We start from the raw sequence: 25,642 nt of genomic DNA, 5'->3' as shown, positions 1-25,642 counted from the left end.
GCAAGATGTAGTATATATACCACATCTTCTTTATCCATTCATCCACTGATAAGCACTTAGACTCTTTCCATATCTTGGCTGTCGTAAATAATGCTGCTATGAACATACAAATGTGTATATCTTTTTGAATTACTGTTTTTGTATTCTTTGGGTAAATATCAGCATAGAATAGCTGGATCATAAGATAGATCTATTCTAAATTTTTGGAGAAATCTCCATACTGTTTTCCATGGTGACTGTACCAATTTACATTTTTACCTATGGTGTATGAGGATTCCCTTTTCTTTACATCCTTGCCAAGACTTGTTATTTCTTGCCTTTATGATAATAGCTATTCTAACAAGTGTGAGATGATATCTCACTGTGGATTTGATTTGCATTTCCCTAATAATTAGTGACATTAAACATCTTTTCATGTGCCTGTGGGACATCTGTATGTCTTCTTTGGAAAAACATTCAGCTCCACTGCCCATTTTTTGATTGGATTGTTTTGTTGTTGTTGTTGAGATCTGTATGAGTTCTTTATATATTTTTGGATACTAATGGCTTATCAGATATATGATTTGCAAACATCTTCTCCCATTCAGTAGGTTGTCCTTTTGTTTTGTTAAACATTTCCTTTACCATGCAGGAGCTTTTTAATTTGCAGTCCCATTTGTTTATTTTTGCTTTTGTTTTCCTTGCCTGAGGAGCTATATCCAGAAAAATATTTTTCAGACTGATGTAAAAAAGCACACTGCCTGTGTTTACTTCGAGTTTTATGTTTTCAGGTCTCACCTTCAAGTTTTTAACACATTTTGAGTTGATTTTTGTGTATGGTGTGAGATAATATTCTATTTTCATTTTTTGCATGTGGCTGTCCAATTTTCCCAACACCATTTATTAAAAAGACTATCCTTTCTACATTGTTCTTTGCTTCTTTGTCATAAATTAATTGTCCATATACATGTGGGTTTTATTTCTGGGTTCTCAATTCTGTTCCACTGATCTATATATCTGTTTTTTTCTGCTAATCCCATGCTGTTTTGATTACTACAACTTTGTAATATAGTTTGAAGACAGGGCATGTGATACCTTCAGCTTTGTTCTTTTTTCTCAGTATTGCTTTGGCTATTCAGAGTCTTTTGTGGTTCCATTCAAATTTTAGAATTTTTTGTTCTCTTTTTGTGAAAAATGTCCTTGAGATTTTGATAGGGATTGCACTGAATCTGTATACCATTTTAAGTAATATAGACATTTTAAGAAGTTAATTCTTCCACACCATGAACATGGAATATTGTTCCATTTCTTTATGTCTTCTTCAGTTTCTTTCAACAATGTCTTACAGTTTGCAGTGTGCAGGTCTTTCACCTCCCTGATTAAATTTATTCCTATGTACTTTATTCTTTTTGTTGCAATTCTAAATGAGATTTTCATAACTTCTCTTTCTGCTAGCTCACTGTTAGCATACAGAAACAATGGACTTTGCACGTTAATTTGTATCCTGCAGCTTTACTGTATCTGTTACTATTTCTAATAGTTATTTGGTATAGAATTTTCTATGTATAAAGATCATGCTATCCACAAACAGTGACAGTTTTGCTTCTTCCTTTTCAATTTAGATGACTTTCATTTCTTTTTCCCATCTAATTGCTCTAGCTAAGACTTCCAATACTATGTTGAATAAGAGTGGTGAGAGTGGGCATCCTTGTTTTATTCTTGATCTTAGAGGGACAGCTTGCAGTTTTGCATCATTAAGTATGATGTTAGCTGTGGATTTGTCATAGATGGCCTTTATTATGTTGAGGTAGGGTCCTTCTATACCCATTTTCTTGAGAGTTTTTATATAAATCGATGTTGAATCTTGTCAAATACTTTTTCTGCATCTATTGAGGTGATCATATGGTTTTTATTCTTCAATTTGTTAATGTAGTATATCACATTGATTGACTTGTGGATATTGAAAAATCCTTGCATTCCTCGGATAAATCACACTTGTTCATGGTGTATGACCCTTTTAATGTATTGGTGTATTCAGTTTGCTAGTTGAGGGTTTTTGCATCTATGTTCAGCAGAGATATTGGCTTGTAATTTTCTTTTTCTGTGTTGTGCTTGCCTAGTTTTGGTATCAAAGTAATGTTGGTCTCTTAAGATGTGTTAGAAAGCATTCCCTCCTATTCAACTTTATGGAAGAGTTTGAGAAGGATAGGTATTACATCTTTGAATGTTTGGTAGAATTTACCTGTAAAGCTATCTGGTCTTGTACTTTTGTTTTCTGAGGGGTTTTTGATTACTATTTCAATCTCTTTACTAGTGATCAGACTATTCAGATTTTCTGTTTCTTCATGATTTAGTCTTGGAAGGTTATATGATTCCAAGAATTTGTCCATTTCTTTTATGTTGTCCAATTTGTTGACATATAGCTGTTCATAATATTCTCTTTTATTACTTTGTATTTCTGAGTATCCATTGCTATTTCCCCCCTTTCTTATTTTATTTATCAGAGACTCCTGTCTTTCTTTCTTATTGAGTCTAGCTAAAGGTTGTCAATTATTTTTATTTTTTCAAAGAACAAGCTCAGTTTCATTGCTCTTTTCTATTGTCTTTTTAGTCTCTATTTCATTTATTTCCACTCTAATCTTTATTATTTCCTTCCTTCTACTGAATTTGGGCTTCATTTGTTCTTCTTTTTCTATTTCCTTTAGATGTAAGATTAGATTGTTTTATTTGAGATTTTTCTTGTTTCTTGACGTAGGCTTGTATTGCTAGAAACTTCCCTCTTACAACTGTTATTGCTGCATACCATGTAAGCAGCATGTTGTATTTTTATTTTCATTTGTCTTCAGATTTTTAAAAAAAATTCTCCTTTGATTTCTTCATTGACCCAATAGTTGTTCAGTAGTATATTGTTTAGTCTTCATATAGTTGTGATTATTCCAGCTCTCTTCTTGTGGTTGATTTCAGTTTCATATCATTGTGACCAAAAAAGATGCTTGATATGACTTCAGCCTTTAATGTATTGAGACTTGTTTTATGTCGAACATATGGTCTATTCTTGAGAACGTTCCATGTGCACTTAGGAATGTGTATTTTGCTGCATTTGGATCCAATGTTCTGTACAAATCTATCAAATCTATCCAGCCTAATGTTTCATTTAAGGCCATTGTTTCCTTGTTGACTTTCTTTCTGGATGATCTATCCATTGATGTATGTGGGGTGTTAATATCCCATACTATTATTGTGATGTCAATTTCTCCCTTTAGGTCTGTTAATAATTGCTTTATATATCTTAGTGTTCTTATGCTTTTTTTGTCTCAAATTACCCCTTTTTATGTTGTGAATTTGTTACCAAATTTAAGTAGCTATAGTTATTTTTACTGCTTGCTTCCCCCTTCAACCTTTATGCTATATTAAAGTGTTTAAAAACCTATTCTGATACAGAGTCACAATTTTCTGACTCTATCACTTTACTCAAAGTTTTGTGTACTTTTGCCTTTTTGTTTCTGGTAGAAGAGCTTCTTCCAACATTTCTTGTAAGGCAGATCTAGTGTTGATGAACTTCCTCAGCTTTTATTTGTCTGAGAAAGACTATTTCTTCTTCATATCTGAATTAAAACTGCAAGATAGAGGATTCCTGGTGGACCAATTTTTATTTTTCAGTATTTTGAGAATGTCATTCCACTCCCTCCTGGCCTGTAGAGTTTCTGCTGACATATGTGCTAACCTTACAAGGGTTCCTTTTTAAGTTACCATCTTTTTTCCCCTGGCTGCCTTTAAAATTCTTTCTCATTGACTTCTGACAATTTTACTATAGTGTATCTTAGAGAATGTCTTTTTGTGTTGAGGTAGCTAGGTATTTTCTTAGTTTCATGGACTTTTATATCCAGTTCCTTTTCCAGGTTTGGGAATTTCTCAGTTATTAAAAAACAGCAACAACAAAAACTCTCTTCTCCTTCTGGGATGCCTATGACCTTATGGTGCCCTTCCTAGGAGAGTCAGATAGCTTTTGTAGAATTTCCTCACTTTTTTAAAGATCTTAATTGTCTTTCCTCTTCTATCATTTCTGTAGTTCTGCCACTGAGCTCACTAATTCTCACTTGCATGGCCTGCTCTACTTCTAATGTTTCTAATGCATTCTTCATCTTGTTTATTGAGTTTTCCAGCTCCAGACTTTCGTTTTGGTTCTTTTTTAGACTTTCAATCTCTTCGGTAAACTATTTCTTCTGTTCATTAATTTTACTCCTAAACTCATGGAACTGCCTTTCTGAGTTTTCTTATAGCTTGTTGAGTTTCTTCATGACAGCTATTTTGCATTCTCTATCAGTTAGCTTGTAATATTCCATGACTTTACTTTTGGTTTCTGGAGAAGTGTCATTTTCTTTTTGTGATACAGTGTTACTGTGATGCTTTATGATGCTTGATGATTTGTTACTCACTTTAAGTAGTGAATACTTTTCTTCTTTAAATAAAGCTTTTTTGCTTTTTTTCCCAATAACGGATTCAACAGGTTGGATATTACAGGTCTTTCTTTCCTCGGTAGGCAGTGCTATAGCACAAGTTTTGGTCTTCCTTACTTGGGCCGCCTCTGGTTGCGCTTTAGAGATGTCACTCTCCACCCTCCACTGCCTCCGTCATTCAGCGGTGTAGCTTAGTGCCCTTTGTTACTGCTTGTTGTTGGCGCCAGCATCTGTGGCACTGGGGTGGCAGGTGCTACTCCTGTGTTGGGGATCTCCTGAGTCACAGACTCCACTGCTGCAGAGGGAGGGGGTTAGATGGGGGTTGCTGGGGTTGTCAGTGCCTCTGCTGTGTCTTGAGTTTGAGTTTGTGGCTGCCACTGTTGAAGGTGGGGAGCAGGAAGGCCTAAGTCATGGTTGTATCGGCTGGAGAGATGGGGTCACAGGCCCTGAACCACTTTTGCCCAATTACCTGTGGCCACAAGTACTGCTGTGGCCAGGAGGACAGAGTTGTGTGTGCTACTCCTCTGTTGCTACTGGGTTCGCTAGGGCTGCAGGTTCAGCTATAGTGGCTGAGGATCCAGGATAAGAGGCATTGCCTCTGCTGTTTTCTTGGTTTTGCCTCCCCAATGTGCTGGAGTCCACCCACCTTTAAATGTACAGATATGTGAAAATTCTGCAGTGTTCTGGTGTGTTAGGCAGAACCACCTTTGCTGACTTGTGGATGTTTTACTGGTTGCAGATTAAAGGGGAGCAACAAAGGGGGTGTCTCACCCGGCCATGATGCTAACATCACTCTGTCTTTGTTTTTAATGTATGTGTTTACCACTATACATTTCCCTCTTGGTACTGCTTTTGTTGCATTTCATAATTTTTGGTACATTCTGTTTTCACTCTCATTTGTCGCAAGATATTTTCTAATTTCTCTTGAGTGTGTGTGTGTGTGTGTGTATGTGTGTATGTTTTAACCCATGGGTTGTTCAAGAGTGTATTGTTTAATTTCAACATATTTGTGAATTTTCCAGTTTTGTTATTGATCTCAAGTTTCATACCATTCTGGTTGGAAAAGATATTTGGTATGATTTCAATCTTCTTAAATTTGTTAAGAAGTGTTTTGTGGCCTAACAAGTGATCTATCCTGGAGAATGTTCCTTGTATGTTTGAGAAGAATGTATAATTTATTGTTGTTGGGTGGAGTGTTATTTTAATGTCTATTAGGTCCAATTAGTCTACAGTATAGGTCAAGTCCTCTGTTTCCTACAGTATAGGTCAAGACCTTTAATCTGGTTGATTTCTACATTACTGAAAGTGAGAGACTGAAATCTCTACCATCATTGTGTTACTGTCTAATTCTCATTTCAATTCTGTCACTGTCTGCTTCATATATTTGGGTGCTCTGCTGTTAGGTGTATATATATTTATAGTTGTTATAACATCCTGGTGAGCTGCTGTTTTATCATTATAAAATGTTCTTCTTTGTCTCTTTTGACAGTTTTTGACTTAAAAATCTATTTATCTGATATAAGTATGGCCACTCCTGCTCTCTTTTAGTTATCATTTTCATTGAATACCTTTTTTCATCCTTGCACATTCAGCCTATGGATAACCTTAGATTTAAAGTGTATCTCTTATAAAGGGCATATTGTTGTTGTTGTTGTTTTCAATACATTTAACCACTCTATGTCATTTGGTTTTCCATGAGAATTGTTCCACATGTAGATGTAATTTTTGGTGTTTTGTAGATGGTGAGCTCCACATCCTCCTACTCCACCATCTTGATCTCCACCCTCCCCAATGTCATTTGATTTGGAGTTTAATCTATTTATATTTAAGGCAGTTAGTGGTAGAGAGGATTCACTATTGTCATCTTGTTAATTGTTTATGTCTTCTAGTCTTCTAGTTATTTTGTCACCCTTTCCTCTTTTGCAGCTGTCTTTTGTGTTTTGATTTTTTTTTTTTTTTTGTAGTGACACACTTTGATTCCTTTCTCCATTTCTTTTGTGCATTCTCTATAATTTTCTTTGTGGTTACTATGGGGACTGCATCAAACATCTGTAAGAATCTACTTTAAACTGATAACAACTTAACATTAATCACATATAAAACTCTATTCCTTTATACTTCCTCTCTCATACCTTATGTTACTGATGTCACAACTTATATCTTTGTATATTCTGTATCCTCTAACATAGTTTTATAGTTATAGTTACTTTTCATGATTTTACTTATAATATTCTATGTCAGAATTAGAAATAATTTACACACCACCATTACAATATTATAAAACTCTGTATACATCTATATATTTACTTTTTATTTGAGAGCTTTACATTTTCAAATGCTTTAGTGTTGCTGTCTAGTGTCTTTTTTTTTTTTTTCAACTTGAAGAACTCCCTTTAGCAATACTCATAAGAAAGGCAAGTCTAGAACTCTCTCAGTTTTTCTTTAACTGGGAAGGTCTTTATTTCTTCTTCCTTTAGACTTTTCTGTATGTTTAAAATTTTCCTTAATAAAATGTTGGAGTAAAATAAAAATAAAGTTAAGAAATTTTAAAACAAAAACTTAGAAAAATTATTAAGCAGACACACCAAAGCATAATAAAGTATGTTAAGGTTTTAACATAAATGTTTTTAACTAGAGTTAAAATATTTATATCTTAAGGATAAAAATTACAGTGAAATGGATGAACCATAAGTGCTCTACCAATGAGTTCTGGCAAATGCATATCCATCATCCTGAAAGTACCTTCACTTTAATTTTTGAAGGATATTTTTTGCTGGCTACAGATTCTAGGATGATGGTTATTTTCATTTAGCACTACCAAGAATATGACTCCATTGTTTTGGATTCCCTTTTTTTCTGTTTAAAAGTTAGGTTTCATTCTAATAGTTGCTTCTTTGAATGTAGTGTTTTAAAAAAATGCATTTTGATTATTTTCAATTTTTTTCTTTGATTTTTGTTTCCAGCAGTTTTATTATCACACACCTAAATATGAATCTCTCTTTATTCCATCTGCAGTTCATAAGACTTCTTGAATCTGTACCTTAGTGTGTTTAATTAATTTTGGAAAGTTCTGAACCATTATCTTCTCAATTTGTGCACTTTACCCATTATACCTCTCCTCTCTGACACTTTACATTTTAGACCTTTCCACTATTTTTATTTCTCAACCTCTAATGTGTATTTTTCTTTGTTTCTCTCCATGCTTCATTCTGAATATTTTCTTTTGACTTCTAATTCACTGAATCACTCTTTGGATGTATCTACAGGCTTCTGGCAAGACTCTTAGCCTTTCCCTACCCAAATCCAACCACTCACAGCTCACCACCACTCTCTGGTATATGACCAAAAGAACCAATCTTGCTACCCTAAATCTGGGTTTAAACCTGTCACCAGAGCAGCCTAAGATTCTCAAATCATGTTTATTCCATAAACTCCAATCTTCATTTCTATGGGCAATGAGGCAACTTCCCCCATCCCCTCTATTTTATATATTTGATTTGTTTATCTGTCTCATTCCATAGGATAAAAGCTCCACGAAGGAAATGATTTTTGGTTGTTCAATTCGCTATTGTATCCCCACTGAATGAACAGTGTCAGGCATATAAATGTAAGCACCAAATAAATATATTAAATGAATAAGTGGTATGCCACACCTCTTTTATGAGAAATCATCAAAGTGAAACTTTATGAAAACACCAATCAGAAACTTTATTTTTTAAAACAACACCAAGAACAAAAAGCTACACGGGAGAACACAACAACTAAGTAAATATTAAAGAAAAAAAGTCAGTCAATTAGAATTTGAAGGAAGAGAAGGAAATCAACTGTTTGGTTATTTTTATGATCCTGCCCCAAACTGATTAAATCTATCAAGATTTGGGTTCAAAATCTCTTCTACTGCCCAGTTTGATTCATGACTTCCTGACACACTGATAAATTGTTGGTACTACTGAAATCTATGCATTAGGGACAGAAATGAGTTAAGTAGCTCTCTAAACTTGGGTGAATCTGACGCTTGATTTATTAATCTGCTCCAATGATCATTTATGGCAGCAATGGCACAGTGGTACCTAAGGCCAAAATCTACCTGAATCCCAAGTTATATCAATAAGGTTTATAGAATAAGGTTTTAAAACCTGCTGAATGCCTTGCTCCCTCCTACCAGATCAGTTTTCTGCTCTTTAGCTTGAGGGCAAAAGATGGGGAAAGGGTGGGGTGTGGTAGGAAATTTGTGCTGAACCAAATGTTCACGAATAAAAGTCATCCTTTATCTTTCTCCTTCTTTCGTCCCTCTGTAAGGAAATATTTTTGAGGTGGTATAGAGACTGTGGCAGCATATCTCCATGGCAGGGATCTTCAAATTTATACATGCGTCTATGAGCTGTGAGAGTAAATTCCCATGCACAACATAATCAAAAGGCCAACCACCCAAATACTTTTAGTCTTTATTTATTTATTTATTTATTGCCCCAAGATTCACTGCTTAGACTTTACTATAGGATCAACTAGATTTCAACCCACATCGTGGGTACTGTTTTCACTTAAGTTATATGGAAAGTTTTAAAGGGCTCTAGTGCATCTCTTTCTACCGAGACTACTAAAACGCTGTAGAATAACATTTAAATACTCATTTAGCACTGATGAACTCATTTGCCTCATTTTCTTAATCAAATATTTTTAAATTTAAAAATATATGCTCATTGTAAGAAGTCACATTTACAGATATATAAAGAATTAAGCTTCTCTCTGTTTTTCCCCTTCATGCTCCCTTTCCCCAAAGAAACCAATATGATCAGTCTGGTTATTATGTGCTTACATCTTACTATCCTTAATCAAATATAATTAAATATATAAGTTCCTTGTCTCCACCACTATATTTTAGAAAAACAAGATCATATCCCACACATTACTTTTCACCTTGAATCAACAATATATTATGGCCATAACTTCAGTTCAGATTAGCCAAGCTAGTGAACTGTTATTGTAATCATAATGCTGGGAATAATGATTACTCATAATAACTTCAATTTAAAATCAGAATTAGAATTATGCTGTATTCTGTCCATAATTATAGTCAATTCCATGCAGGCCTAACAGTTTTTTAAATAGAGTAGGTGCTCACAGATATTTGTTGGATTGAAGAGAAAAATAAAAGCAGAGAGATGATTTAATGTTATAAATTTTTTCAAGATATTTGATGAGGTTTCTGAAAAAAAGCAAAATAAAATGAAAGGCCAAGAATGGTCCATGAAATTATGATGTCTTTAAAAGTTACAACTAGTACGAATATGAGCTTTTATAATTATATAAAATATATAATTGTCCCATGGGTTATTTCAACAAAAAACAAAATTAAGTACTAAGTGATAGTAGGGTACGTTAGTAAAATTGGAGCTAAATTTCCGTGAACCTTCTCTCTTAATGAATGCAATGGCTTTGCCAATAATTAATTTGAAATATTATTTCTCATAAAGCTGTTTGAAAAATCTAAAACAACTACATAAGGAAGGAAGAGCTTCTGAACTGTTAAAAGTCTTTATTCTTCTGTTAAAGATTATGCATTTTAATATGATCTGTTGGCTGATTTATGTAAAGCTTTGTATTTTTCATTTTCTCAAGCCTGTCAGAGTAGTGATGTATGTATGGTTCATTTTAGCATCAAGTTTGCCATAAGCAATAAAGCCAGAGCCCCCAAAAGAAATTTTAATATATTTCCCCATTTTTAACCTGGAGCTTTTCATTATTCAGTTATTTTGTTTGGGATCCCATGTTTAGTTGATATAATTTTTACACTCACATAAATAAATATTTTAACTTAAAGGTAACATTTAAATAGGTTAATTATTCAATAGAAAAGTTTAAGGGTCATTATATATAAAGTGCAAATCTTAGTGATAAATTTTACACTAACAACCTCTCTAAAGGCTGTATTTTATGTTCCAATTTGCTTGGAGCATTTTTCTCTAACAGAATAAAAGAAAAATAAACAAGAACGTGACTTTCATTAAATGGTATGCAACATGAAATGGAAGCACGTCTATAAAATTTTGTAAGAAAAAAAATGAAGTATGAAAATAACAATCAGTTAAATTAAAAAATTCTTATTGCAGAACTAGCTGCTGTTGTAGGGGGTGTGAAGATGAAAAAAGAAGAGTTGTTAAGAAATTTACAGTCTAGTAGAAATAATAAGTCCTTAAACAACTATAACATAAGCTGCTTAAATTAATGGTCACAAGAGAGGAACAAACAAAGTATTAGGGCAGTTCATCTGGTGTGGCTAAGTGTATAAGAGTATTTGAATTCAGTCATACATCATGGACAGGATGTAAACAGTTAAAAAAGACAGATAGAATAAGCAAAGGCAAGGGAGGAAAGAAGCAGAAGGCATGGTAAGGGACTTTTCCAATGGTTCTGTATTACAAGAGCAAAGGCACACGTGGGGGAATCCTGGGAGAAAGACTGAAAAAGGATGTTATGGCAACACGTCATAGCTAAACATCTTACTTATTGAGAAAACCATGTAGTGCCATTATGGATTTTTGTACATAGAAACAAAAACTAGAAAGAAAAATCTAATATGGCAATGAAGTAGAATATGGGGAGAATAAAAGCAAGGAGTCCACTTAAAGAAGTTCTCTCTTGTCCAAGAGTTTGGGCAAGATACAAATTTAACTAGAGAGATGGGCACGGAGATGGAATAGTGTACAATAGGGGTCCCCAACCCCTGGGCCATGGACCAGCACGAGTCCGTGGCCTGTTAGGAACTGGGCCACACAGTAGAAGGTGAGTGGTGTGCGAGTGAGTGAAGCTTCATCTGCCTCTCCTCACTGCTTCCCATCACTCACATTACTGCCTGAACCATCACCCACACTCCCAACTGTGGAAAAATTGTCTTCCACGAAAATGGTCCTTGGTGCCAAAAAGGTTGGGGGCCGCTGGTGTACAAGACATTAAAACTAACTTACAAAGGATTAGATAACCAATTGAATGTCCATGGTAAAGAAGAGATGATTTGTTTTTTTCTGTGCCTGAGTTACTAGGGGGAAAAGAGTTGTGTTAAATAACAACAAACAAGGAAAAGGTGCACTTGGAGGGGAAAATGATTTCAAAGTTTGTACATAATGAGCTTGATATTTATTGGCAGTCATGTCCAGCAGGCAGTCAGAAATAAGGATGTAGAGTTAAGGGGAAAAAAAAGATAGTAGTAGAAAGTCCAGAAAGAGAGTGCTTGAGAATTATCTGCATAGAGGTTAAAAGTAAACTTGTGGGAGAAGACACAGTCTTTGTCAGAGAAAATACTGACAAAGAATAAAATGGAGCCTTAAAAAGAACTTGAGGCATATATATATATATATATATATATATATATATATATATATATGTTGAAGGTAAGAAGCAAAGAAGCTATTGAAGAAGACAAGAAATCTTGAGAGAGTGGAAGGAAAGTCAGAATAGTACAATGACATATACACATTATAGGAAAAAATTTTGAGGAGATGGTAGTCAATATTATCAGGAAAAATGATTAACAATTATGAAGACAGAAAAGACCAACATCAAAGTAATTGAGGTCAAGCTAGATTGCAAATGTGTTATAAAGTGAGTAGAAACTAAAGAAATTTAGGGAACAGATACGGACGGATTTTCAGAGTGGTATTCAAAGTATACATTTGAGGTCTCACTATTATTTGGGGTAGAGTGTTAATTTGTTAATATGAGTTTAAGATAACAATGTGAATTTGATAAAACATGTGGAAGAGTATCTATCATTTTTGCCCTCTAGCATTTATTCATCTTCTTTTGTTAATTATACTTTGTTTTCCCTCTATAGAATCCCCTTCTCTACCACCTGCGTGGGCTCAGGAGTAAAGCTGGTGACTTGGCCAATGCTTTACCCAATCCACTGAGATGTAATAAAATTTCTGGGAAAGGAACTCTTATTTCTTTCCTGATTCACTCTCAGAATGTCGTCTCAAAGCCTGATATTAAAAAGAAAAAAAAAAGTCCTAAAGGAGGCAACATTTAACTGATTAAGTTAGAACGATGAACATTAAAAAGGATGTCTTAAGCACATATACATATATACATAAAACTCTGATGAAAGAAATCAAAGAAGAATGTAATAAATAGATATTCCATGATCCTGGATAGTAGGATTCAATATTGTTAAGATGTCAGTTCTTTCCAACTTGATCTATAGATTCAATGTGGTCCCATTCAAAATCTTAGCAAGTTATTTTGTGGATATCAAAAAACTGACTCTAATGTTTATATGGAAAGGTAAAAGACCTAGAATAGTCACCACAGTATTGAAGGAGAAGAACAAAGTCAGAATCTGACATTATCTGACTTGAAGACATATTATAAAGCTACAGTAATTAAGACTTTGTGGTATTGGCAAGAGAATAGGCAAACAAATCAATAGAACAGAATAGAGAGCTCAAAAATAGGTCCACACAAATACAGACAAAGGAGCAAGGCAATATAATGGAGAAAATATAGTCTTTTCAACAAATGGTGCTAGAACCATTAGATACGCACACATTAAAAAAATGAATGCAGACGCAAACCTAATACCCCTTCACAAAAATTAAGTCAAAATGGATAACAGACCCAAGTGTAAAATGCAAAGCCATAAAAATCCTAGAAGATAAAATAGGAGAAAACCTAGATGACCTTGGGTTTGGTGATGACTTTTAGATACAACACCAAAGGCATGATCCAGGAAAAAAATAATTAATAAGCTGGGCTTCATTAAAATTAAAAACTTCTGCTCTGTGAAAGACACTGGAAAAAGAATGAGTAGACAAGTCATAGACTCGGAGAAAATACTTGCAAAAGACATAGCTGATAAAGAACTATTTCCAAAATATATAGAGAACTGTTAAAAACTCAATAATAAAAAACAAAGAGTTCGAATAAAAAATTGGCAAAAGATCTAAACAGACATCTCACCAAATATGATACAGAGATAGCAAATAAATACATGAAAAGATGTTCCATGTCATATGTCATGAGAGAAATGCAAATTAAAACAGCAATGAGGGGATTTCCCTGGTGGTCCAGTGGTTAAGACTCCACACTCCCAACGCAGGGGGCTGGGTCTGATCCCTGGTCAGGGAACTAGATCCCACATGTCACAACTAAGAGCTCACATGCTACAACTCAAGATCCTGAGCACTGCAACTAAAAGATCCCACAGGCGGCAACAAAGATCCTGAGTGCCAAATAAATAAATAAATATTAAAAAAAAAACAAAACAGCAATGAGATACCATCACACACCTATTAGAATGATGAAGGTCCAAAACACTGACAGCACCAAAAGCTGGCAAGGATGTGGAGCAAGAGGAACTCTCATTCACTGCTGATGGGAATGCAAAATAGTACAGCCACTTTGGAAGACAGTTTGGTGGTTTCTTGTAAAATTAAATATACTCTTACCACATAATCCAGCAATCATGTTCCTTGGTATTTACCCAATAGAGTTGAAAACTTATGTCCACACAAAAACTTGCACATGGATGTTTTACAAAAGCTTTATTCACAATTGCCAGAACTTCAAGCAACCAAGATGTCCTTCAGTAGGTGAAAGGATAAATACATTATGGTATGTCCAGACAATGGAATATTATTAAGCATTTAAAAACTTATGAAAAGACATGCAGGAACCTTAAATGCATATTACTAAGTCAAAGAAGCCAATCTAAAAATGGCACATACCATATTATTCTAACTATATGATGTTCTGGAAAAGGCAAAACTATGGAGATAATAAAAAGATCAGTGGTTGCAGGGGTTGGAGGTAGTTAAGTGATGAAAGGTGGAGCATGGAGGATTTTTAGGGCAGTGAAAATATTCTGTATGATACCATAATGATGGATACATGTAATCTATAGAATGTACAAAGCCAAGAGTGAACTGTAATGTAAACTATGAACTTTGAGTGATTATGATGTGCAATGTAGGTTCATTAATTGTAACAAATGTACCCCTCTGGGGAGGGATGTTGATAATGAGGAAGACTATGCATATGTGGGTGCAGGGGGTAAATGGGAAATTTCTGCACTTGCCCTCCAATTTTTCTGTGAACCGAAAACTGCTCTAAAAAAATGTCTTAAGAAAAAAAGAAAAAGAAATGAGCTGTTAAACCATGAAAAGACACAATGGAATCCAAATGCATATTAGTAAGTGAAAGAAGCCAATATGAGATGGCAACATACTAAATGATCCCAACTACATGATGTTGTGGAAAAGGCAAAACTATGGCAAGAGTAAACACATCAGAGGTTACCAGGGGTTAGAGGAAAAGTAAGGATGAATAGGCAGAGCTATTCTGTATTATACTATAATGGTAGATACAAGTCATTATGCATTTGTCCAAACCCACAGAACGTACAACACCAAGAGTGACTCATCATGTAACTATGGTCTTTGGGTAATAACTGATGTGTCCGTGTAAATTCCTTGATTGTAACAAATGTACTGTTGTGGTGTGGGATGTTGACAGCTGGGGGGGGCTGTGCATGTGTGGGAACTCTCTGTACATTCCACTCAATTTTGCTGCAAACTCTAAAAGTAGTCTGAAGTCAGCATAGGTAATACCGAAAAACTACATTTTTTAATCAGTTATAAAACAACCAGTAAGAGTTAATGGTATTCTTCTTGATTGTCCAATAATGTTGAAACAATGAATATATTCAAAACAAAAATGGTGATGCCCGGTAGAATAAACTTGATTAGCTAAATACAGTGACTACCTTTTCATCCTCATTTTCAATTGCCTTTGCATTAGGATACTATAGGCAGAGATGAAAGTAGGAACAAGAAAGAGGAAAATAAACCAGTGTGATGAAAGCAAAGAAATGTTACAGAAATGAGGATTTCAGATGAAGTAAAAGGGGAAAAAAGAAGGTACCAATCACAGAGATCATGGATTGGATGTGTTAACCAATTAATCAATGGTTCTATCAACTTCTGATAAAGATAAATATTTCTAAAAATAAAAAAATGTAATGAAAAAAGTGGGACATAATAATTGAGAAAATGCTACGTGATTTTTAAAATATAAAAATACCAGCTTAGTAACAAAAATGCTTTTCAAGAGTTATGTATATAATTAGATGTTCTGCAGTTGTCAGGTACTGGGGACACCTAAGGAAAAAAAAAAAAGGAAATGCAGCATATTTATTCAGTGTCAGTGAGTACTGCACCTTAAAGAAGTAATATTCTTTTCTGCAAGAGGGCAAATGGATAGAGAAGCCCAAAGCAATACCAAAATAGTGTGAATACTGAGCTATTTAGGTAGAGGTGAACATACAATGGCTAATGTATTTAAACCAGAATTTGGTGGTTTTGATTTTTTTGTGTGTGCCCATGGCAGCAAAAGTAGCAGAGACCTAGAAGAGGCTCCTTTCAGTGGGTCTGAAAGATGTCTGGATAGTTTAGCTTCATTCTCTTGAGGTTTACCAGTTTTTTGGTAAAAGGTCACCAATAGTCATCTTTCAGCCCAATTCAATCACCTCTTTTCAACCTTGTCTTTTCTAGTTTTTCTAGAGAAATGGCACCAAATATTATTCTCTACTTTTGGAAATTCTTGCTGATTGAGAGATTACTGGGGTTCCCATTTTTCTCCTTCCTTTGCCAATCATTGATTCTCTTGGTTCTTCAGATTCTCTATCATATATATGACTGTGGGTGTGCCTCAAGACACTTGATGACAGAACACGAAAGATGCAGACTTCTTCCAATCATTTATGCCTCAAGGAGCAGAGCTTTTAATCACAGGGTCTAATCTAGACCTTAACTATTCCACAAAACATTTTAAAATTGACTTCTGCTGTGTTTTGACAATCAATGTATTTAAAATAAAACTATCACACTTTTTTTTTTTTTTAAACTATCACACTTTTTGCTTCATTTTCCATCTTTCATTTGTACGACTGTTCCCCTGTATATTTTTGGAAAAGGTTTAATTTGTCCTTTTCTTCTCCTCTTAAACTTTGTATAATGAAGATCCAATTTATCCTCAAACCTTTCCCCTAAGGCTGATGCTCAATAACCTAATTCTTAATTTTCTAGATGATTTAATATTTGGTTATACACCGTCCTGTCTTCTCCTTGATTAATGTATATATGATTCCCTTTTCAAATGAACTGCAAACTCTTCAGCAATGTAATATCTTTTACATAATATACAGCTCTTAAAACTATAAACATCTGCAGAATTCTTAGTTACTGATCGAGGATTTGAAAAAAATCACTGTTTTTACCCTTTCATTTGTTGTTATAGAATTACATCTATAGAGACAACGCACATATCTCAATTTTCTCTTTAAATCACTGTGAAATAGATTTACTTGCCTTGTCCTCCAAGTGCAATTCTAAAAAGCGTAGGTAAGCCACAGGTGCAAATGCATCAGCTGAATGTGTGATTACTTCTGATGAATCCCTGAAATAAAAAAACGTTATAATACATTTATCTACTATGCAAAATCTGTTTTGTGGCAAGTTGCTCCTACTAGTGACTAGAAAAGACCAAAAATCCTCATTTATTTCCACTAGTATACTATTGTATACATATTTACTACATAATTAATGATTAACATCTACTTTTAATAATCCAATATTTAATTGGGGAAAAGATTGAGAATATTAAACTTTCAAAAATAAGTAAAGACCTTTTCAACTTTATGAGGACACACAGTTCAACTTTCAGGTTCACTCAAAGATCTCTGAACAGTTTTACAACTTGAAACTTCAATTTCATTTTCACAAATTTGGTTGGTATGGGCTACCATTAAACAGTAGTGCTTTATCTTCATTATTCTTTTCATTTTCAAGAGGTAATTCATCCAGTGTTTCACACAAAATCTCAATTATCCTTCACAAAGGCAGTACTGGTGATGGTTTTAAGCTCTAGATGAACTCTTCACACTGCAATATCATTGTTATTAAAATTGATTGTCTGACATAGCAATTACCACATTCAGGTAAAATAGTATGAACTGCTTGCTGGCACCATATGGATACATGTAAATTAACTCAACTTTTATCAAAGATACCCTGTAAAGCTCATATGAATAACTAAGATTATGTGTGAAGTTCTAATAACTAATTATTTTTTATTGTTGTTTATTAAGAAAGCAATAGTGTTTTTGTATTTTAACTCAAATTCTAAAAGCAGAAATTTCTCATATCTCTTTAATGCCTTAGGAACTAGTTCCAATGTTTATATTAGTACATTGTTAGCACTTTAACCATTGCTGTTCAGCAAAATAAATTCTTACTTTGATTCTTTTCCACTAATGTAAAATATTTTTGAATTAACTTTTGTAATGCAAAGTTATTTAGTGACAATAGAAGAAATCTCAAAAGACTAGGATCCGATATATTAAATTTTCATGAGCAAAATATGCTTACTTTTCACTTGAAAGATCAGAGATAGAGAAAAAAGTTTGATGGTAAAAAAAAAAAATCAACTACTATTCATGAACCATTAGTATCAAATACGTATCTTGTTAGTGTTTTTAAAAATTACATTAAAACAGGCTTCTATGACTTTAAAAGAAAAACATTATAATCGGGATCATGAAAGAAAGTAATAACCTGCCTTCACAGACTACCTAACCGAAAAATGCCTCAATGTATAATGAGCAATAGGAGAAAGAGAAAGAAAAGAGGAGACCCTCTTGCTTTCTACCACCTGTCTCTCTGCCTTGTTAACTCTAGTCTAGTCATCTTGTCTATTTACTCCAGAGTTGTCTGTTCTGGTCCTATCTTGGTTCCTCAATAGATTCAAATTCTAGTTCCTGTGTATGACCTCATTCTTACATTAAATTTCAATCTCTATGTTCCCAATCCCAGCTTTGGAAACTGATCCTGAGCCTCAATAATGCCTGATGTAGGCAGCTTGGTCTTGATATCCTTGACAATGGGTACACCAAAACCATGATTAACCTGAACCAGTGATGTGTCAGTGGAAAGGGTTTCGGGCCCTCCTTTCTCTTGACAGTTATTCCCACTAGAAACAGAAGATTGACAGCAAATAGCTCACTTAATTGATACAATTACTGCATTCTGAACCAAGATTGTTATCCAGAGAAAATATATAACATTCTGAACACTAAGTGAAAAGGAATATGGTTTTTATGGATTCTATTAAATCCATAATCTCTGACTAACGTCATTTCATTCAGTTATACAAAGCCAGAATCAACTGGGAGACAGATAATAGGTTCAAATAAATGGCTTTTAGCTTCAAACAGAATAATGCCACGACTGCTCTGCTTTTCTTTCATAAACTCACCTGAAACTCAACTTTCAAGAGTCTCTGGTTTCTGTCTGCTTCATGGATTTCTCTGAAACCTAGAGCGGAATCTGCTGGAATACCCTCAGAGAGACCCAGAAAATTAAGAAAAACTCTACAACAGCAAAAATGCTTTCCAGTTGGCTACCCTCCTCCTCTTTCCCTATTAATACAAGTAATCAGTGCAGCCCCTTCCTCTTACACAACTGAGGTTTCTCAGTAGCCAAGAGCTGGATCCCATGCTCCCTTTCACTGCTGCGTTAGGCTTATCCCTAGTTACGACTTCAAAAGGGCAGCTAGCTGAGTCAGGTCTGAGTCTCTCTTCCCTGACTATAGGCTCTCTCTCAAGTTAAGAGATCAGGCCCTAACCCTCTCACTTCAAAACACTGAATTTCTCTTGAGGCTCAGCCATGGTCTTGGTTCCTACTTCCCCTCTGAAAAGACAACTGCACGCAGGTATTCCCCGTGGGCTCACACTTATCCTCACAAGACATTTCCAACATCATTTCCGTGAAGGCTTGCCTGACATCTTCAGACAGTGCTAGTTTTCTGCTTTATGTGCTTTGGTAATGCATTTACAGACCTTTCATAACACATCCACTATATTATAATTATGTGTCTGTGTGCTTGTCTTCCTTCTTGAGAGGGAACAGGTTTTGTTCATCTTTGTCTGCCTGTCTCCCCACACTCCACCTCTGGCTCAGTGCAGAATACACTGCCTTATTTTCAATCATTTGTTGAATAACTGTATAGTTTAACTTTGTTAAGTATCTTTACATTTACACAGTAACTACTGACACTATCAAAAACCCACACTGATTTTTCAATTACCAATCTTCACACGAATACGTACATTTTCATACATGCATACTGTATATATATGGATACATGAACATAAGCATACATGTATACCAATAACAATATATGGTTATCTCTAGCATAATAAAAATAATTATATAAATTTAAATACAAGGAAAATGGTTCATAAATTCTAATAAATTCCCAAGTGATACAGAATAGATATGAGAAGGCAGATAAGGAAAGTACTTGATTCATCCTCACGGCTAAATGCCATATTACGATGCTCTGGGCTGAGTTCTGTCTTGAATAGGTAGAAACGAGGAGTAAGTGGGGAAAATGAGAGCATAGTGTTTTAATCACAGAATTTAGTTCTTCTTTTCATCCCTCCTTCCTTCCCATTGTTTCTTCTATCCATCCATCCATCCCATACACAGCAACTCTGTAGCAGTAGTACATTAATATTGACAATTCAAATGGAAATATGGGGTTGTATCAAAGATTGACATTAAAATTGTGTTCATTAACAGTGAGAAGAAAATTATCACCTTCATTAATACATTGGGATTTTAGTTCTTACTTTATTTTCAAAATACTGGCTATATTCCCCATGTTTTAGTTCTTACTTTTGATATGCATACACATATATTTCAAAGTAAAAAATAAAAAGAAAGTAGGTTTTTTAAAAAAAAATTATTTCTTTTAGGCTGCGTTGGGTCTTCATTGCTGTGCGCGGGCTTCTCTCTACTTGCGGCGAGCAGGGGGTGGCACTCTGTTGTGGTGTGCGAGCTTCTCACTGCGGTGACTTGTTGCATAGCATAGGTCCTAGGTGCGCAGGCTCAGTAGTCGTGGCTCGCGGGCTCTAGAGCGCAGGCTCAGCAGTTGTGGCTCACGGGCTTAGTTGCTCCGCGGCATGTGGGATCTTCCTAGACCAGGGCTCGAACCCGTGTACCCTGCATTGGCAGGTGGATTCTTAACCACTGCGCCACCAGGGACACCGAGAAAGTAGGTTTTTTATTTGAGGACCTACAGTTGTCCTCTTTTCTTAAAGACTAGGCTGCAATTCTTTTTGTCAAGGCTCCTCAGGAAAAAACCCTCATTTTCTGATCTAAAAATTTGCATCTAGAGGTGAGTAGTCACATCCTAATTGATGTGAAAAGTAAACTGTAAAATGTTCTAGTCAAAAATTTAAAAGATTACTTCCGCACAAAGACTGTTATACCAGTGTTTCCTACAAGACTTTTAAAATGTTAGTTGGAATTTGGGGCAAAATGTATCTCATAATAAACTTCTAGAACCACCCTAATTTGTCTAAATTATTTCATTATGCAAGAGATTCTATCTGTGTTTTTGAAAAAAAAAATCACACCTAATTATAATCAAATCATTTTGCATGCAAAAGTTTATTTTTTCTCCTCATAGTCTCCTTTTCTAACATAAAATTTGAATTAGACATTTAAAAGGGGATTCCTAATAATCAACTAGTTGTATGCTAACTGTGGAAGATCACTACTATGTCAAATATAACAGGAGAAATTATTAACTTTGTCCCCCCAAACGCATTCTAACTGACAGGATCCAGTATGATTAACTGTCAATTGTTAACAAGTAGTTACCAGGTCTAAACTTATCTTTTAATTGTGTCACATGGAAAACTATCTCTAAACAAAATAACTTTAATTTATATACAGTTTTAGAATGTGCAATGCATATTCATTCACATCATCACGTTTAGTGCTTATCAGATAGGTATGATAAGGACATTTTCTATTTTAAAGAGAAGGAAAGATTTTGTATATAGTAGGTGACATTCTTCTTCCATTCAACTACTACAAGCTCTAGTTATAACCTAAGAAAGGAATACATAAAAGTGAAATAGGATATTTAAAACTAAACAATAAATGAAAAATTAATTCCACGATATTTAACATTTATCAGTGCCTACTACTGTGTGTTCTGAGAGTTCAGATATGAGGACAAGCACTGGAAGTAGTAACAACCAAAGCCTTTAAAATTGGAAGGATTTAGCAAAGTGGGGATAAATGGGAAGGCAATCTAGCGAAAAGAAATCGAATAAGAAAGTTATGAAGCTGAGGTGAGGCAGAGCCTATGAAGAAAAAAAATCAAAGAACACGCTTAAGCATCAGAATCAGATTAGTGAGTAGCTGATAACTGAGTAAGAAAGAAATGTCAGTTCTTCCCCTTCTGTTCTCAAGGTACACACTCGTATGTTAGCACTTCCAGTATTGCTGATTTGCCTCTCCATTCTTACAGAAGAACTTTTACAGAGCAGGGTGGCAGCTTGCAGACTTCCACCCACATGATTATCCTCAACAAATGATTATCCAGTGCAACTGAACAGCTCATTTTGGCACTAGAGGGTTCTAATATACCTTCCCTGACATCCTTCTCTTCAACAGCATGATTAACTCCCATTATGTCATTGCCTCAGTCAGGTTGAGGTTTCTCTATCTGCACAATGATGAGGTGAAAGATTCATTTTTCAGGTCTAAAGTACTATGATAAATAAACCTTATGGTTATGTAGTGTAAAGCAGCACATTTCTTATAATTCTATGTTGTCCATAAAGAGTTCTGGGTGCTCCAGGACCTCAAGTTGTCCAATAAACAGGAAGAGTATTATTCTTTGGCCTTCTTTCTCTTATTGTGCTTTTTATTTTTTTCTAATTTGGTTAGTCTAATAAGTATATTGCAAGTTTCCTATTATACTATAATTTCACCCTAGCATGGAAATGTTTTTCTTAAGTAACCAAACAGTATTATTTCATAGAAGTAATACCTAAGGCACAGTTCATTCAATGAATTGTTTTGTGATCACTGAAGCCAGAAGAAATACCTCTCGTTTATGAACTTATTCTTCTGACTCTTATCCTCTATCATTTTGTGTCACAATTTTATGCAGATGTGTCTTCCTTCCACCCTTCTGGAGACAGGAACTATGTTTCAACATCAGTGGTGCCCAGTAGAATGCTTTAGACATAATAGGTACTTGATATATATTTGCCAAATATATTATTATTATGTTCGATGATTATTAATGGAAAACAAGTTAGAAGAAATGAGAGAAGCAAGAGTGGGTGAATATTGCACAGGGTAATGAAAAGGTCTTGGCTATGTTTCCCAAGATAAATGTAACTTTTAGAAAATTCACCTGGAGTTGTCTTAACTTCTTAGAACATTCTTTCCCTCATTATTAATATGTACAAAGAAGTCACCTTTCAGTGTTGAAAATATTAAAGCTGTCCATTCGATACAAGATTCTAGTCTTTCATCAGATGAGGTTTCTGAAATCAAGCATAATTCTGACAACCTTTTCAAGAAGCTGAAGAGCTTAGGAAAAGCAAATAAAGTGCTCTCTTAGCATATGAGAGGAGTGATATAGAGTATGGATAATAATGTTAACAAACTGAAGAAAGTTCCTATTTTTTGCTACACGAATTTTAACAATTTATGGCAAAGAAATCACACTATTCACCATAAAACAGAATTCATTTAAAAACAAAGTTTATATGTAAATATAGCCCCAAATAATTGAAGAGAAATGTTTAGTATTACCATTCTAAGTTATTAAAGCCAAGAAAAAGGAAAAAGAGAACGGAGTTAATGGAACCCACAGGCTACTGATGTGGCAGTTTATCAGATGTAGCTGTAATGAAAGATAAATAACACAGGCAATTCACACTTCATGAAAGGATAAAAGTGTCAGTGTGTAGGTACCAGTTTTACTGCAGGCCATAATCAGCAAGTAAATGAAAGTGCAATGTATAAAAAGTTTATAGGCTTCTATGAAGGCCTCGTCTTGTCATGTATTGATTTAGGTATTCAGACGACTTCACTGGTATTAAACAAATTGAGTGTTTGTGAACTTGGAGGACATGTTCTATTTCTCTTAACAAAAGTTGCCTCCAGCTTAATGTTACATTGCTTCCATCACTTAAATTTGAGGAAGGGGAAGAAAATGCTGAAATGATATCTTACACAATTATTTTCTTCTTAAATAGAGGGCAGTCCAAAGTGAACGTTTCATACTCTCCACCTTCTCCACAAACATGGGCTCCGTACTTCTTAGAAAGCTGAAAATAGGGGAAAAAAAGAAAAAGAAAAAGAAGGAAAGAAACAGGAATCTTAAAATTAGTTAGCAAAAATGCTCACTTAACTTATTTTGTCCTGAAAAATATCCATGCCAGAAACTTTAATTCCAAAATAGATGGTGAGCTACAGGAAAATAACTGTATATTTCTGCTTAAAATATGTGTTTAAAACCATATGAAAAATGTTATCATAAAGCATAGCATTTTTAATAATCACCAAACCCTTATAAAAAGATGTAAGGGACCAACATTTTTGTGTATAATGAGAAAGCTTAAAGATTACTATAAAGTTTAGGAATGCCACTAGCTTTAGCTTCAAAGGGAGGCTAAGGGGGAAAGATACTAAGTAATTACGTAGTAAATGAGGATATATGCAGCCAAACTGTGCTTTCCCCTGCCCTTTGACCTATATGTAGAAGGGGAAAAAATGTTGTGTTTAGAGCATTTCTCAGAGACACAGAGAATGTAATCTAAGGCCTTTCCTTGGGCCTGCGCACACAAAGAAGCCATAAACATGGTTATTATGCTTAAGGTTATTATTAATTGTAAAGTTCCAAGGGTATCAAGAACTAATGAAGTTCCAACGCTGCAGACAAGCCCTAGGAAAGTATAACTCCCAGAAAGGTTGGGATAGCTTATAATGTTGTCTGATTAAACCTGAAATTAAAACACACAAATAAATAAGCAAAGAAACAAAAAAATTCCCTGTGCTTTGCATTGAATATAAGCTGTGTTATTTAAATGATACTGAGAGTAAAATCATCTCTTATCTGGTTGGTACATGGCTGGAATCAGTGCTGGGGAGCACTCTCACTGGCTGTGCCACAGAATCTTTCTGCTCTTGTGTGGAGGCTTTAGCACTATGATTCCATCTCCTTCATTCTGAATTTCATAGCTTTCCCTGCTTACAGTCTCTCCCAGCCCAAAGGAAGAGCGACTCCATTGATGTTCTGTTACTGCCAGTGCTGGGACTGTGGCCTAAGTCTTTGGTTTTACCTGCACAGTTACACATTTATTTATTTGGTTATTTTTGTGGTTGTGCTACCATTCCAAATCCATTACATTTCAACTATTGACTACGTGCCCTTCGGGATTTAAAGCACACATCTATGAAAATTCTACTACTCCCTCTAAGCATCAATAGTAATGTGGATGACCTGTAAAGGCAAACAGCAAGAAAAGTGAAGGAAAGAAAATGGGGTGGCATTTTCTATAAGAACTCACATGAGCAAAGTGGATAAATGAAGTAGGGAATCAGCAAGGCAGAATTACGGCAGCTGGTCCTTATGAGACCAGATAACAGGAATACATTACCGTGGTAAACCAAATTAAATTGATGTCTGCTTTGCAATAAAAAATGTAGGAATAATAATGGGATGTGGATTTCAGGGGTGTTTCCTTGTTCTGTCAGCTGGTGCCTGACCCCTTCTGTGCTGATCTCCCTTCACTGGCCTTCCCATTCTAGCAACTGTCTACCAAGTGAACCTTCTACTCTCACCTTTATGGACAGTCTTCTTATGTGGGAGTATACCTTAACAATCACTGGCTTCCTTTTATTAGAAAATGTTTCACTGAAGCTTTGCAAAACTTCTATAATCTACCACCAAAGAATAACTGGAGTTTTAAAAATTAAAGTTGGCATGGCTGTTATCCTACTGATATCCTTCTATTAGTCCCTAGTAAAAGTAATGTGAGCTGCTATGTTAATCCAACATAGTACTAGGAAATCTAAAATATGGATGCATCCAGTGATATTTCCAGTTCATGTAAAATATTTCCATAATATTCATCCAATCAGTTCTTCAACAAATATTTATTTAACAGTGATTATTTGGCAGGCCTTGCTAGATGAAAAAGATCCAAAAGTAAACAAGACAATGTCCCTGGTCTCCGGAAGCTTCCTAAATATACTGCACCTTATATTTTAATACCACAATATGATGAAACAGTGATGTCGCTTCTATAAATAATATGTGCAATCTCTTCTCCC

The 25,642-nt window shown here is 34.8% G+C and overlaps 1 protein-coding gene across 3 annotated transcripts in view; it reads right to left on the bottom strand.

Annotated features, from left to right (window-relative positions):
* The window catches only part of DPH6 (diphthamine biosynthesis 6), a 297,783-nt gene that overhangs the window by 104,274 nt on the left and 167,867 nt on the right, over window positions 1-25,642 (bottom strand). For 2 of the 3 annotated variants that reach the window (XM_089907393.1, XM_089907392.1), the window contains exons 7-8: window positions 23,540-23,634; window positions 16,799-16,886 (exon numbers count right to left, since the gene is read on the bottom strand). In XM_089907393.1, coding sequence (XP_089763519.1) covers window positions 16,799-16,886; window positions 23,540-23,634 — 183 coding nt within the window. Of the gene's footprint in view, window positions 1-6,374; window positions 15,590-16,798; window positions 16,887-23,539; window positions 23,635-25,642 lie in introns of those variants that run through there. The other variant, XM_089907394.1, reaches the window with a different exon arrangement.

This window comes from Delphinapterus leucas, chromosome 2, assembly GCF_059928025.1.
Source record: "Delphinapterus leucas isolate spDelLeu-1000000601 "Yukka" chromosome 2, BTC_Dleu_Yukka2, whole genome shotgun sequence".
Classification (NCBI taxonomy): Eukaryota; Metazoa; Chordata; class Mammalia; order Artiodactyla; family Monodontidae; genus Delphinapterus; species Delphinapterus leucas.
This window is presented reverse-complemented; position numbering and strand designations above follow the sequence as displayed.